Genomic DNA, 16,423 nt, shown 5'->3' with positions numbered 1-16,423 from the left:
AAACAAGACATGTTTCCTTTTTTGTACTATAGCACTAGAAAAATATATGATATATGGAAGCTGCTCAAAAAAAATATTCGGTGAAGGAAGGAAATAAGTAGAGGAAACTGAGGGAAAGAATTATTTCAATATTACTAGAATTTAAAGCATAAAAAAATTTCATTCAATGTGTCTGCTTCACTTTGTTTCAGACCCATCAACAACATGAAATCAGCAAACCACACAGGTGTCTCAGGATTCCTCCTTCTGGGCCTCTCTGAGGATCAGGAAGTGCAGCCCTTACTCTTTGGACTCTTCCTGTCCATGTACCTGGTCACTGTGCTTGGGAATCTGCTCATCATCCTGGCTGTCATCTCTGACTCCCACCTGCACACCCCCATGTACTTCTTCCTCTCCAACTTGTCCTTTGTCGACATCTCTTTCACCTCCACCACAGTCCCCAAAATGCTGGTGAACATCCAGACAGAGAACAGAGCCATCAGTTACACAGGCTGCCTTACTCAGGTCTATTTTTTCATGGTTTTTATACGTATGGAAAATTTACTCCTGACAGTGATGGCCTATGACCGGTTTGTGGCCATCTGCCACCCTCTGTATTACACGGTCATCATGAGCCCCCGTCTCTGTGGCCTGTTGATTCTACTCTCCTTCTTCATTAGCATCATGAACGCCTTGCTCCAAAGTCTGATGGTGTTGCATCTGTCCTTCTGCACAGACCTAGAAATCCCTCACTCCTTTTGTGAACTTGCTCAGATCCTCAAGCTGGCCTGTTCTGATACCCTCATCAATAACATCCTCGTGTACTTAGTGACTAGCCTCCTGGGGGTGGGGTCTCTCTCTGGGATCATTTTCTCTTACATTCGAATCTCCTTCTCCATCCTAAGAATCCCATCGACTGGTGGCAGGTATAAGGCTTTTTCCACCTGTGGGTCTCACCTGTCTGTTGCTTCCTTGTTCTACGGGACCAGTGTTGGCGTCTACCTTAGCTCTGCAGCTACTCTGTCCTCTAGGAGGAGAGCAGTGGCCTCAGTCATGTACACCGTGGTCACTCCTATGATGAACCCCTTTATCTACAGCTTGAGGAACAGGGACATGAAAGGGACCGTCAGAAAACTTATCTCTGCAACACCTTCCTGTTTTTGACTGTGTCATTTGCCTTGGATGTGGGCTTCTAGAACAAGTGTCAAAAGAAATGAAATACTGAGTATGCCAGAGACCCTGATGCTTCTATAATTCAGTTTTTCCAGCAAAGTAGTTAATTCAAGGGCTGTCAAGGCAAATAGCTTTGTGTTGAATCCTGCTTTTTTATGTCTTACTAAAACCAAAACCAAGCCTGTTCCTACAAAGTTGATTCCAACTCATGGCAACTCCATGTGTTACAGAAAAAAACTGTTCCATAGGGTTTTCTTGGCTGTAAGCTTTATGGAAGAGGATCACCTGGACTTTCTTCCATGTTGCTGCTAGGTGGGTTTGAACTGCCAATGTTTAGGTTAGTAGTTGAGCACAAATTGTTTGCACTACCCATGTATCGAGTAACAACTCTCTGAGTTCTGTTTCCACCTCTATAAAAAGAACAGAGTCATAGTGCATCCTTACTGGTGATATTAGGAATGTTAACTGAGATAGTTCAATATATTATATAGTAAAACGTGTGAGAGCTGGAACCTGTTGAAGGTGGAAACCTGTAAAAGAGGGAAAACCCAAGTATTTTCCATAAGGAGAGAGCAATAGAGAAGTGGTAATCAACACCCTGTCAAAGGTGGAAAACTCGTGAGGCCCAAAACAACAAGGCAACCCCGTCAAGATCAAGCTCTTACAGGTTTCACTGTACATATGCAGCAATTTGTCTGTATTAAAGACTTGTAAAATTAAACAGGGAGAGAGGAGAGAGGGCGGAGCTCTCTATACTTTCTCCTCAATTTTTCTGTAAGCCTAAAACTACTCTAAAAATAGTTTCTTTTAATGAATTTTTAAAAATAAATGAGTAATTATCAGCTGTGCAATCCTCAGGTTAGTGAGCCTTCTTCAGTAGACACTCAGTTGCTTCCACTTTACTGTATTGATTAAATCAACCCTCACTTCACCCTCTCCTCTTTGAGTTATGCTCATTTTCCTCTATGTCCTCATTTCTGTTAGAATCTATACAGGGAAATGTATTTGAATGAAGCCATTTGGGATTTCTTATTAACCCACCCAGCCCTGTTGCTGTTGAGTCATTTCTGATTTATAGTGATCCTGTTTTTGTAGGCCAGAGCAGAACTGCCCCATAGGGTTTCCAAGGAGCAGCTGGTGGCTTTGAACTGCTGACCTTTTGGTCAGCAGCCATGACTCTTAACCACTGCACCGCGAGGAGTCCTATTAACCTGCAACATTTATACATGAGTGCACTTCTTACTATCCAAATGTATGGAGCTTCTCTTTTCATCCTTTTGTTAGTGATTTCTAGCAGAGTTGCCTTGTGGTCAGAGAACATAGTTTGTATCATTTTAATTATTTGAAATTTATTGAGACTTGCCTTACGCTGTATATGTGGTCAAAGATAGTAAATGTTCTGTTTCTGCTGGAAAATAAAAGTGTATCCTATGATTATGGGGTGCATTGTTCTATATATCTCCAATAGGTCAAGTTTGTTTGCTGTTCTCGTTATCTGCCATCATAAAGCCACGGAGACATGGCACCCCTTGCACAAGAGAAGAAACCACCCCCCATCCCTACGATGGGTTACAGATGGGACCCTTGGATCCATACTGTTTTCACTGGCTGATTTTCTGCAAGTTTGTTAATCATCTTCAAATCTTGTTTCTTTTTACTGATTTGTGATCTGCTGATTGTATCCACTGTGGAGCAATATGTTTTAAAAGCACTTAAATGATTTTGAATCCGTCTGTGGAAACCCTGGTGGTATAGTGGTTGAGTTTTGCTCCTAACCAAAAGGACAGCAGTTCAAATTCACCAAGCACGCCTTGGAAACCCTGTGGGGCAGTTCTACTCTGACCTAGAGGGTCGCTATGAGTTGGAATTGGGCTTGGTTTGGTTTTTTTTTTTAATCTTTATTTCTCCTTGTAGTTCAATTAACGTACCATTAAATCAAACCAAACTAGTTTTCACTAAGTCAATTCTGACTCATAGCGACCCTCTAGTACAGAGTAGAACTGCCTCATAGGGTTTCCAAGGAGCAGCTGGTGGATTCAAACTGCAGCAGTAGCACTTAAACACCACAACACCAGGGCCCAATGTGCCATTAAGTGAGTGAAAATTCAAAATTGTTACATCTTCCCAGTGTGTTGAATCTTTTATCTTAATGAGGTTACCTTTTTTATCTCTGGGTATGTTCTTGCATTAAAGTCTACTTCATCTGATATTACCAGAAAACAACAAACAAACCCATTGCATTCAGGTGGATTCCTTATAGCGACTCTAGAGGACAGAGTAGAACTTCCCATAGTTTCCAAGGAGCCCCTGGAGGATCTGAACTGCCGATGTTTTGGTTAGTAGTCATAGGTCTTAACCACTGCGCCCCCAGGGTTTCCCATCTGATAGTAGCATACTGTAATTAGACAAGCTTTTCTGGGCCCTCTAGGTGATGGAAAATATGGCGGCAACCCACGCAGTGACTAGATGGCTCCCAAAATAACCAGTTGCCTTCAAGTCAACGCTGACTCATAGTGAAACCATATGTGTCAGAGTAGAACTGTGCTCCATAGTGTTTTCAGTGGCTGAATTTTCCAGAAGTAGATTGCCAGACCTTTCTTCCCAGGTGCCTCTGGATGGACTCTAACCTTCAACCTTTCAATTAGCAGTCAAGCTCATTAAGTATTTACACCTCTCAGGGACTCAGGTTAGTCTCTGGTTCTCCTCTATTCTGAAGACACATTGCGTTGTGGGCCCAGCCCAAAATAGGGAGTCCCTGACTCTGACTCTGACTTTAAACCTGTGGATTCCTAAAACCCCTCAGCTGCCTCGCCTAGACCACCTCAAGGGTAAAACCAACCACCCTGATGTCTGGCTCGCCTCTCTGAATCCCCATCCTGGTCTCATTGCAGTAATTTCTTACTATCATTGAGCTTTTTTAGTGCTTTTCAGTTCCATTTTTTCTGATACAGAAATCTTAAATGAAAAGCAACTGTTTGTTCTTATCATATTCTTTCTTGATTTAAAAGTTTATTCAAACATCGCCTTTCTTAGTGGGGTCCTTGATATTTTGTGATGTTTATGGAAATGCTGATTACTATATCTTACCTCAAGTAATAGAATTTTGAACCCCAAGATCTTTGCACCCTAGGGTTACACCCATGGTTATGTTATGTTACATGGTATGAGGGACTTTGCAGATGCAGCAGTATTGTTGTTGCTCTGTGCCATCAAGTCCATTCTGACACATAGTGAACCTATATGGCAGACTAGAACTGTTCCATAGGGTTTCCTAGGCTGTAATCTTTACATTTGCAGACCACCAGATCTTTTCTCCCGTGAAGGTGCTGGTAGGTTCAAATCGCCTTTTGTTTAGCAGTCGAGTGCTTAACCATTGCACTACCAAGGATCCTTTGGCAACAGTATTACAATAGCCAAAAGGGAAAACAACCCAAATGGCCATCAACAGATGAATGCATAAACAAATTATGGCCAACACATACAATGAAATATTATTCAACCATCAAAAGAAATAAAGTTCTGATACTGAAGCCTAGATACAACGCGGATGAACTTCAAAAATACAATGCTAAGTGAATGCAGCCGGACACAAAACATGACATACCGTATGAATCCATATATATGAAATATCCGGAGCAGGTAAATCCATAGAAACAGAATACAGAGTGGTGGTTAGCAGAAGCAAGGGAAAGGGGAATGGACAGTTATTGCTTAACGAGTACAAGGCTTTCCGTTGTTGTTGTTAGGTGCCCTCGAGTCAGTTCTGACTCACAGCAAACCTATGTGTAACACAACAAAACACTGCCCAATTCTGTGCCATCCTCACAATTGTTGCTAAGTTTGAGCCCATTGTTGAACAATAGGTATAATAAAGACTCTGTCAGTTTGTTGTATTGTGGTGGCTTGTGTGTTGCTATCATGCTGAAAGTTATGCCACCAGTATTTCAAATACCAGCAGGGCTTCTCCCAGAGTAAGACAAACTAGGAAGAAAGGCCTGGTGATCTACTTCTGAAAAGTAGCCAATAAAAATCCTAAGGATTACAGCACAGTATTGTCCAATATAGTGCTGAAAGATGATTCTCCTGGTTGACCGGCACTCAAAATACACAGTGGCCAAATCAATCATACACAACAATGGACTCGAGCATACCAACAGTCGTGAAGATGGTGCAGGACCCAATGACATTTTGTTCTGTTTTACAAGGGAACTGCCGTGAGTCAGAGCCTAATCAAGAGTAGCTAGCAACAACAGAAAGACATTTAATGTCATACAACTAACCTATTCTTCCTCAACATTTTCCCCTAGACGTAGAATTCATTGATGATTCTTGCCTAATCCAATCTTTCCATCTCTAGCACTCCTTGCACACTTACCAATTAGTCCTCAGCATTTTACTATAAGTACAAGCTCTCTCTTCTCCCCATCAATTTATTTACCTATTTATTGTTGGTATGGACTCGTGAGTTCGTATCTTTTCCAATGGTTTGTTCCTCTTTGCTGTACTCAATGTGGTGTTCAAATTGTATCAGATTAGGCCCTTCATGCTGGCTCCTGTATCATTGTGATGTGTCCCATCATATTTTTCATCACTCCTTTACTTCTTGGAAAAACCTGGTGGCATAGTGGTTAAGTTCTATAGCTGGCAACCAAAAGGATGGCTGTTCAAATTCACCATGTGCTCCTTGAAAACCCTATGGGGCAGTTCTACTCTGTCCTATAAGGTCAACATGAGTCGGAATCAACTCGACAGCAATGGGTTTGTTTTTGCATTTTGTACTTCCTGACATAATAAGATGTTGCAGGCTAATCTCAAACCTAACCTGCCCCAGCTCTGAAATCAACCATCTTTCTGCAACCTTTCTTTTTAGTGTGGAATGGAATTAGAGACCAAGATCTAGGTTTGCTCTTTGCCACTGAGGTAAACTTGCTTCTTGGCACTTTCAGAGGACAGAACAGGGAAACAGTGTAAAAACAGTATGGGGGCAGTGTCTGACCTCCTGTAACATCACAGGGGAGAAGGAGAATCAAGATCAATAGCCCAAGGCTGATTCTTATGAGGCAGAGATCAGATATGCTTCCTCTGCCTGCCATATTTACCGATTCTGACACCTTCCCTCCCACGACACTGTCTACTTCTCTGTTGGTTTCAATAATTCATTGCAATGGCCATACAGAACTCACAGACAATAGCCATGATTATGGGGTTTATTAGGGAATTTACAGTTACAATTCAGGTTTAGGAATGCTCAGGATACAATTGTTCCAACAGGACAGCCTCTTCCCAGCCATGCTTGCAGGCAGTTCTCTCTGGCCCTCAGCCTCTTCCCTGCTAGGGCAAGTGCTACAGAGCTCTTTTAGCTCTGCTGATAAGTGTCCAGAGGAACCCTACCCCACCAACAAGCCTCCCTCTCTAGGTTCTCAGCTTTCTCACTCCGTGGGCCAGGAAGCCTAACACCCCGTCTCCTGCCATGAAATCTCTCTCTCCCTCTGTCTCCTGGTAATAGCAGCTTCTCAGCGGAGGGATCCCCGGTCTCTCTAGTCCTGCCTCTTCTTCCTTGGTGGTGGTGGGATCATCTCTCTGCTCTGGAATTGGCTCTCTTTTAAGGTAAAACTGACCAATCCCCTTGGTGGGCCACAGTTAATTTACCTTATTTGCACAGTTCCACCCAATCACTTGGGTGGGAGTTACAAAACCCTGGCAAGAAAGGCCACACAAAAGTGATCCATCGCACCACACTAGCATGTATGTACACATATACATGCACATATTTGTGAACATGAACACATGTTGTTGTTGTTTTTAGGTGCTGTCGAATGGATTCCAATTCAGCAACACTACGTACAACTGAATGAAACACTACCCAGCCCTTCACCATCATTCATATAGTCCAGCTTCTCGAATTATTTGCTCAGCATACGTGTGTACATACATATATGCATTTAGCAGTGATGACTTCACATTAATACTTCCAATTTCAATCCTACTCCCCAGCACACACAGGGTTCTTTCTTGGTCTCCAATTTCTGTGTGGATTGTAGAGACCTTGACTTATTCTTCTTTGAATCAAATTCTGACACACTGTAAGATTTCCATATATGTGTTTTTACGTTATTAGGTGCCAACAAGTCAGGTCCTACTCTTAGCGACACTGCTTATAACAAAACTAAGCATTGCCGAGGTCTGTACCATCCTCATAGTCATTGTTATGCTTTCAGCCCATTGGCCACTGGGTCAATCCATCTCATTGAGGGTATTGTTCTCTTTCACAGACCCTGTAATTTACCAGGGATGATGACCTTCTTCATGGACTGGTCCTAAGACAGGAAGCAAAGGCCCTGAGAAAGGAGGGTGTCTTTTTGAGAAACAGCAAAGAGACTACTGTGGTTAGAAGGGAAGCAAGTAAAAGAGAAATAGACTATACCGTCAGAGAGGTAATAGGGGGTTGAGTGTGGCACCTAGAGCCTTAGTAAGACAGAGAACAGAGGGGCCCCCAAATCTGCAAACAAAGTAACAAGAAATGGGCCAGGGCACAGAAACAAAGCCATTCCCCAGAACAGTGGGGTAGAGTATCTAAAAATAGCCCAGAAACTTCTTTAAAGTTGCCTTTCAGAAGCAGCTGGAGAAAACCAGGCCCAGGGACATGTGTAGAATATCCACCTGTGACCCCTGTGTGACCTCTCACCAGGGGCAGTGAGGGGCAGCAGCCCCAGCCAGGGAATCGAAGCCGGGATGCCAGGGACTTCACAGTTGTGACACCCCATAATAAGTCCTTCTACAAATAACAGAGGCCTCCAGGACAGGAGCCATCTTGGAAAGCTCATGGGCCTGTACCTTAGTTAACATATCCCAGCCTGTGGCTATGAATAAACGAAACTTTTCTTGCCCAAGAACTTTTAAAATTTCAGGCCTGTCTTTTGTTCTGAGACGGGGGTATGCCTTGCCCTAGGCCCTACTCGTCTCCGCTTGCAAGCCTCTTCAATAAAGCTTTGCTTCTGTGGAAAACTCTACGTGCCTTACTTGGTCATTCTTGACCAGTGAGAGTCAAGAACATTATTCTGGTAACATTTCCAAAATAGGATACAGAGTGTTTCAGATATTTCCTATTTATGTACATATTTTGGTATACATTAGGAAACATATTGCCAGCACACGCAAAAATATCCTCTGCTCAGGATTAACCAAAAAACCAGTTGTCTTTGAGCTGACTCTGACTCATGGCAACCCCATGTGTGTCAGAGTAGAACTGTGCTCCATAGGGTTTTCAGTGCTGATTCTTTGCAAGTAGATCACCAAGCCTTTCTTCTGACGCACCTCTGGGTGAACGTGAACCTCCAACCTTTTGGTTAGCAGCTGGATTAACCATTTGTACCACCCAGAGACTCCTTCCTCAGGATTAACCAAAACCAAAAATCTGTTGCCATGTACTTGATTCTGACTCATAGCAACCGTTTCACACAGACTAGAGCTGCCCCCACTGGGTTTCCAAAAGTCTGATCTTTACAAAATAAGATGTCACATCTTTCTCCCATGGAGTGGCTGGTGGGTTTGAACTACCAACCTTTCAGTTAGCAGCCAGACACTTACCCACTAAGCCCCCAGGGATCCTTTGTTCATGATTAGGCTGAGTTAAAAATCCAGGTTGATTAAGAGTCACTTTTATGTGGGTGAGTGTACTGGTGACAATCATGATGATGGTTCAAAAATTAATGATGTTTGAGCAACTGCCTGCTCCAAAAGCACTTGGTGAAAGGTTCCCTGCTCTTCAGTACCTGGATCAGCCCCTTGCTGTGACCTTCAACTCTGGAACACAACAGAGGCAGGTCATTAGGGCCAGTGGTTTCCTTTTTTGTGCTGTAGGACTGGGATGATGGGACAACAATTTGGCTAATGAGGAGCTTTGGAGATAAGGTCCCCAGGGCCAGAAAAATCTGTAAATTGACCCTCTCTTTTCTGTCAACACAACCTCACCACTGCCACACCAGAAAGGAAGACAGCTTCTCTCCTCCCAGGGAAAGTGCCTTCTCCATAAACTCCACTCATGACTGTCTCCTTGAGGTTGGTTGATCTGTCTTCAGTATTCACAACCTTGGAAGAAACTCAGCCCTGTGACTCTCTCTGGGACAATTGTGGAGATACAGAAATCCCTTGTAAGTTACAAAGGAAAGAAAGTAGGCTTTATTATTATTAATCCCATCTGGGGATAGTCTCGGGTTAGTTAAGTAGGAAGCCTAAAGCAGTGGTTCTCACGAAGTTGTCCGCATACCCAGCCTCCAGGGATGGCTTCGTGGGCCTGTGACCCACTCTCTTGCTTTAATGCTCTGCTGTCACCATCTTGACATTTTTGAACAAGGGACCATGACATTATGCACTTGTCCCCAAAATGATGTAGCTGGTCCTGCAGTAGCCTGAGCATCACCAGGAGAGTTCTTTGAAATGTAATTTCCCGGGTGCTGAATCAGGTACGGGGGATGGAGCCCAGAAATCTTTGGGTTTTTTTTTTTTTTTGGTTGATTTTTGTTATTTCTTCAGAAATCAGTCTTTTAAGAAGCTGTCCAGGTGCCTCTGATGCATGCTAAAAATTGAGAAACCAATAAATAAATAAGAATTGCTGTCCAGTCAGCTCCAACTCATGGCAGCTCCATGTGTGTCAGAGTAGAACTGTGCTCCACAGGGTTTTCGATGGCTGATTTTTGTGCAAGTAGATCAATAGGCCTTTTCCCCAAGGTGATTTTGGTAGACTCAAACCTCCTACCTTTTGGCTAGCTGTGAGTGCTTTAACCATTTGATCCACCCAGGGACTCACCACCTAAAGTTAATGCCTTATACATCAGACAGCTCCCAACTTTTCATTAACTTCTTGGCATATTTCCAAGTTCTCAGACAGTGGATTTGCAATTGCTCCTGACTCTGCTGACCCTTTATCTCAACCTAGAATTGCAGGCACTGATTTCTTCCTCAGAGGAATCAGTACTTTCTAAAAGGTTCTAAACACTCAAGGCCCTTCTGATGCCTCCCCTTACATCCCAGGAAAGGCAGGAGGGGACCCATGGGCTGCACCATCAGATTACTGATTTTGGACTCACACCTTTAGGAGGGCGTTGAGATTCAGGGTAGGAAGATTAGTCTCCCAAGTCAACTTGCTCCTTGATATGGTCAGGAGTCCTGGTGGAATTTTCAAAACAGTCTTCTTTTCCTCACAATTCACAGGTGTTGCCTTGAGGATGTTCTCTCTTCTACCTTCCTCCTCCTCTTTAACCTTCCTGCCCTTTCCTATCATACCCTCTCCCCACACCACGTGCCCTTCTAGGGAAGGTATCATGTCAGGATCTCTGGTCACATCCTGCTTACAGTAATAACCGAAAGCAAATCAGGTGCCATTGAGTTGGCTCAACTCTTAGTGACCCCACGTGTATCAGAGTAGAAGTGTTCTCCATGGGGTTGTCAGTGGCTGAGTTTTCAGAAGTGGATTGTCAGAGCTTTCTTCTGAGGTACTCTGGGTGGCCTCGAACCTCCAACCTTTCTGTTAGCAGCTCAATAGCAGTATAAAAAATATGAGCAATGGGTGTGCACTCTGTGTAGTGTGCTTGACTTTTCCTTTTCATCTGTAGTTCTGGAAGGTAGGTACTCTATCATCATTCCCATTACACAGATTAGAAACTAAAGCTCAGGCAGGCTCAAGGATTTCACCCCTGGCTTTAGACAGGATTTGGATCTAGATAGGGCTTATGATACTCCATGTATTATGGATTGAATTGTGTCCCCTCAAAATAGGAGTAGAATTATAACCCCTGTACCTCTGAGTGTAATTCCATTTGGGGACAGTCTTTTCTTTGTTTTGTTAATGTCACCAGATCAGTGTACTGTGTTTCCTAAACCAAATCACTTCCGAGTGATATGAAGAACAGCATAAAAAACCCTTTGCTTTCAAGTGGATTCTCACTCAGTGACCCTGTAGGACAGAGTAGAACTGCCCCCTAGGGTTTCCAAGGCTGTAACCTTTTTTTCACATTCAGAAATTTATACACAAATTGTTTTGTGACGTTGGTTGCAATCCCTACAATGTGTCAGCACTCCCACCTTTCCTTTGAACCCTAGGTTCTCCGTGTCCATTTGTCCAGTTTTCCTGTCCCTTCCTGCCCTCTCATCTTTGCTGTTGGACAGGTGTTGCCTATTTGTTCTCATTTACTTGACTGAATTAACAAGCATGTTCTCAATGTGTTATTGTTTGTTTTATAAGTCTGTTTAATCTTTGGCTGAACGGTGGGTATCAGAAGTGACTTCAAATCTGAGTTATTAAGGTGGCCTGGGGTCATACTCCTTTGCGTTCCACCAGTCTCTGTCAGAGCAGTAAGTCTGGTCTTTTTTTGTGAATTTGTGTTTTTTTCTACATTTTTCTCCTACTCTATCCAGAATCCTCTGTTATGATCCCTGTCAGAGTGGTCAGTAATGGTAGCTGTGCAAGACTGTAATCTTTACAAAAGCAAACTGCCATATCTTCTCCCATTGAGTGGCTGGTGGGTGTCAATCACCGCTGAGGTTCTGGTTACTAGCCAAGCACTTTAACCCCTGCACCACCAGGCTCCTACAAAGAGCAGCATCGACAAAGAGAAAGAAACGTAAATGGGGGAAGATAGATGCCACAGTGACACCACTCAGGAACCAAGCAATGCCAGGGCTACAGAAGCTGACAAAGGATCTTCCCCCAGAGCCAACAGAGAGAGCACCTTCCCCTACAGCTGCTGCCCTGAATGTGGACTTCTAGCCTCCTAAACTATGAGGAAGTGAAATTCTGTTCTGTAAAGGCACCCACTGGTATTCCTGTTACAGCAGCTCTAAGAAGCCCGGACATCACCCTTTAGAAATTTCTACAGCAGTGTTTCTCAAGGTGTGATTACCCAGACCAGCAGCATCAGTATCACCTAGGAATTTGTTAGAATTGCAAATTCTTGGGTCCCAACATGGACCTACTAAATCAGAAACTCTTAGGTAGAACCCAGAGATCTGTATCTTAACAATCCCCTTGGGTGATTCTGGTGCGCACTAAGGTTCGGAGCTACTGTGCTATAGTAATGTGCTGTCTTTATGGAGAATAACCAACTCATCAATCTCCACCTCTCTTTTGTCCACCTGGCTCATGGAGCAGGGAGGCTGGGGACTGAGAGCTCTGGGTCTCATTGTCTTTTTACTCTAACTCCTTGGGCTTTATGATGGATGCTTTATATATCTGCCTTCTTAAGAATGACTGGTAGATAATGGGCCCTGTCAGGCCACCCAGTGGTCCTTTCTGGCCTCCTTCAAAAGGTTCAAGGATCAGTCTTCCAGGATCTTGCAGTAGACTGAGGGGACAGAGAAGGTACGACTCTAAACCTCGGCTGTACTACAGATTCTGCCAGGACACAACATTCATCCCTAGTCATTCCTGAGCTGGACTTTGATGAGATTCTACCACGAGGAGGAGGAGGTAGGGTCTAATCTCCAAGGATGCAGTAAAATATTTCCTGATCTACAGCTCTGTGACTGAGGGACAAGGAAGAAGAAAATGTGAGGGTGGGGTTGTAGTTCCTGAGAAGGGCATTCCCTTCTGTGAAGTGTGAGAGAAGAGGAAGAGGCGAATTCTCAAAGCACCATGAAGGACCAGAGCATAAGTAAAACAAGCCAGAAAGAGTTCCTTCAATATTTTAATGCAGAAAAAATTTTACTGACAACTTTTCTTGCATTTTGTAATTCTCCTAATTTTCATTGTTTCCATTCATGTTTCTAGAGTAGTTAGTGACTCTTGATGAAACAGATAACAATATATATGTCAGGAAACTGAGGAAAAAAAGGAACATTCTAATCCAAGCTCAACATTTTCTCTCCCATAAAGACTACTACAACTATGTTGGTGGTGTTGGGTGTCATCGAGTCAGTTTCCAACTCATAGCGACCCTATGTGACAGAGTAGAATGGCCCTGTGGGGTTTTCTTGGCTGTAATCTTTACAGAAGCAGGTCATTTTGACTTTCTCCAATAGAGCCACAGAGCAGGTTCGAATTACCAACCTTTCATTTAGCAGACAAGCACTTAACCATTGCACCACTGGGGCTCTTTACAACAGCTATACTGCAGTTAATAGAAATATAACCACAACAGTAATAGCTAATAATTCTATTCACTATATCCCAAGGGCTGAGATCTTTTTTTCTTTAATGCACACAGCATTTTATCCATTTTTAGGACACAGGTGAACTTAACGTTCAGGGTGACTGGGTTCATAAATCCTCTCGAGGATGTGCCTGTCAAGTGTCCTAAATGTTACTATTGGCTACTCAAACAACTCTCTTACTCAGCCAGAGGACAAAGGAAAAAAATGCTGGTTCCACACCTCTGGCCTCTCAAGACTCCATACGTTACATCCTCCTTCCACTTCTCTTGTGAAAATATGCCCTTCCAAAGCTCACATCCTGAGATGAATAGTTTTGTTTTGATTAAAGCAGAAAACAAGTCATTTTCAATAATTAGGTGCATAGCAGCTCTTAGAATAGTATTTGCTTGCAGATTTCTTGACTGAACCATGGTATGTTGCTTCCGTTTTATGAGGTGGCAATTGCTGAGGGTCCATCACCCCCTGGGTACTAATGGCAGATGCCAGATGGTAGAAGAACCTGAATGACAAAGTGAAGACTCCAAGTTTTATTTCAGTAGGACACCATGGAGGTGCTCCACAGGGATGTGCTAGGCCCTCAGAAGATCCTTTGGGAAGATCACTCTGCAAATATGCACAGGAGCAGTGCATTCAGGCTTGTTGGGAGTGGGGAATGATTACAAAATCATTGCCACAAGGACTTGTTCTAGAAGGTAGCTGCCAAGAAAACGTAGTCAAAAGAAATATACTGTAAAATGACTGTGAATTTCTAGACTCAGTCCACACATATGGCTCTAAGCTTCTTAGCAGCCAAATAAATGATAAAAACATGTAATTACAGGAAACAAATGAACCTGTTATTCAGAAAAAAAGTACAGGAATCCTTTTTTGTAATGTCCAGACAGGAATTTCCACTGTGTCTGATATTTCTACAATAAACAAAACACAGCTTCCTTTGGCCTTTTCATATAATGTTCCTCACTGTAAGCTGATAACAAATGAAAAATCACAGTTGTACAAAAGCAGTTCTAGCGGCTGAAACAATTCTTTCAAAATAAACAGGCTTCAATGGTGAGGTTTGATCTAATTGTAAAATACAGAATATTTGAAGGACTGGTTTAATGATGTTATTGTTCCAAGGAGGCAGCAGAGAATCTGAAGTGATAATTTCCAGCAACACCTGAGATTTGAAATTATGAGCAAACTCTGATACTCTCAAGATAACTACACAGTTAATACTCTTTGAGAAAATGAAGTCATCTAATGAGTTTTGAGTCACTGGGTAATGCAAAGGGATCCTTGGTGGCTCTCAGCTGCTATCCAAAAGATTGGCTTTTAACCAAAAGATGAGTGGTTCGAACCCACCAGCCACTCCATGGGAGAAGGATGTGGCAGTCTGCTTCCATAAAGATCACAGTCTTGGAAACCCTATGAGGCAGTTCTACTCTGTCCTATGGGTTGCTATGAACTAGAATCAACTCGACACCAAAGGGTTGGGTTATGTGGTGCAAACAGTATAAATAAAAGGTTGGTGGTTCAAGTTCACCCAGAGATGCTTCAGAAGAAAGGCCTGGTGATCTACTTCCAAAAAATCAGTCATTGAAAACCCTGTGGAGCACAGTTCTACTCTGACAAACATGCAGTGGCCATGAGTTCGAATCTGCTTGACTGTTTTTTTTTTTCTGAACCAGGTGTGCTGGTGTATTGTGAGAATATTAGAATTAAATCCTAGATGTAAAAATGCTGTGCAGCCTTGATAGTTCCTAAAACATAAAACAGCACCTGTTTCCATTTTTCTACCACTAGAGAAATATATGATACATGGAAGCTGCTCAAAAAAATATTTGGTGAAGGAAGGAATCAGTAGAAGAAACTGAGGGAAAGAATTACTTAAATATTACTAGAATTTAAGGCATAAAAAATTTCTTTCCATTTGCCTGTTTCATTTTGTTTCAGATTCAACAACAACATGAAATCAGAAAACCACACAGGTGTCTCAGGATTCCTCCTTCTGGGCCTCTCTGAGGATCCGGAAGTACAGCCCTTACTCTTTGGACTCTTCCTGTCCATGTACCTGGTCACTATGCTTAGGAACCTGCTCATCATCCTGGCTGTCATCTCTGACTACCACCTGTACACCCCCATGTACTTCTTCCTCTCCATCTTGTCCTTTGTCGACATCTGTTTCACCTCCACCACAGTCCCCAAGATGCTGCTAAATATCCGGACAGAGAACAAAGCCATCAGTTACACAGGCTGCCTTACTCAGGTCTATTTTTTCATGGTTTTTATCTGTATGGACAATTTACTCTTGACTGTGATGGCCTATGACCGGTTTGTGGCCATCTGCCACCCTCTGTATTACACGGTCATCATGAACCCCCGCCTCTGTGGCCTGTTGATTCTACTCTCCTTCTTCATTAGCATCATGAATGCCCTGCTCCAGAGTCTGATGGTGTTGCATCTGTCCTTCTGCACAGACCTAGAAATCCCTCACTTCTTTTGTGAACTTGCTCAGATCCTCAAGCTGGCCTGTTCTGATACCCTCATCAATAACATCCACGTGTACTTAGCAACTAGCTTGTTGGGTGTGGGTTCTCTCTCTGGGATCATATTCTCTTACACTCGAATTGTCTCCTCCATCCTAAGAATCCCATCGACTGGTGGCAAGTATAAGGCTTTTTCTACCTGTGGGTCTCACCTGTCTGTTGTTTCCTTGTTCTACGGGACCTGTGTTGGGGTCTACCTTAGCTCTGCAGCTACTCTGTCCTCCAGAAAGAGAGCAGTGGCCTCAGTGACGTACGCCGTGGTCACTCCCATGATGAACCCCTTTATCTACAGCTTGAGGAATAGGGACATGAAAGGGGCCTTGAGGAAACTTATCTCTGTGATACCTTCCTGTTTTTGACTTGTTATTTACCTTGGATGTGGGCTTCTAGAACAAGTGTCAAAAGAAATGAAATATTGAGTATGCCAGAGACCCTGATGCTTCTATAATTCAGTTCTTCCAACAAAGTAGTTAATTTAAGGGCTGTCAAGGCAAATAGCTTTGTGTTGAACCCTGCTTTTTTATGTCTTACTCAAATCAAAACCAAACCCGTTCCTACAGAGTTGATTCCAACTCCCGGGACCTCCATGTGTTAGA

The 16,423-nt window shown here is 43.1% G+C and overlaps 2 protein-coding genes across 2 annotated transcripts; both read left to right on the top strand.

The window, feature by feature from the left end:
- The first annotated feature begins 204 nt into the window (after nucleotides 1–204).
- Nucleotides 205–1,143, top strand: LOC126071168 (olfactory receptor 7G3-like). Its single transcript, XM_049875425.1, has one exon. The coding sequence runs from the start codon at nucleotides 205–207 to the stop codon at nucleotides 1,141–1,143; it is 939 nt and encodes a 312-aa protein (XP_049731382.1).
- A 14,104-nt stretch (nucleotides 1,144–15,247) lies between these two features.
- LOC126071167 (olfactory receptor 7G3-like) lies at nucleotides 15,248–16,186 on the top strand. Its single transcript, XM_049875424.1, has one exon. The coding sequence runs from the start codon at nucleotides 15,248–15,250 to the stop codon at nucleotides 16,184–16,186; it is 939 nt and encodes a 312-aa protein (XP_049731381.1).
- Nucleotides 16,187–16,423: the final 237 nt, after the last annotated feature.

The sequence above is a fragment of the Elephas maximus genome, chromosome 3, assembly GCF_024166365.1.
Source record: "Elephas maximus indicus isolate mEleMax1 chromosome 3, mEleMax1 primary haplotype, whole genome shotgun sequence".
In the NCBI taxonomy this organism is placed as follows: domain Eukaryota; kingdom Metazoa; phylum Chordata; class Mammalia; order Proboscidea; family Elephantidae; genus Elephas; species Elephas maximus.
This window is presented reverse-complemented; position numbering and strand designations above follow the sequence as displayed.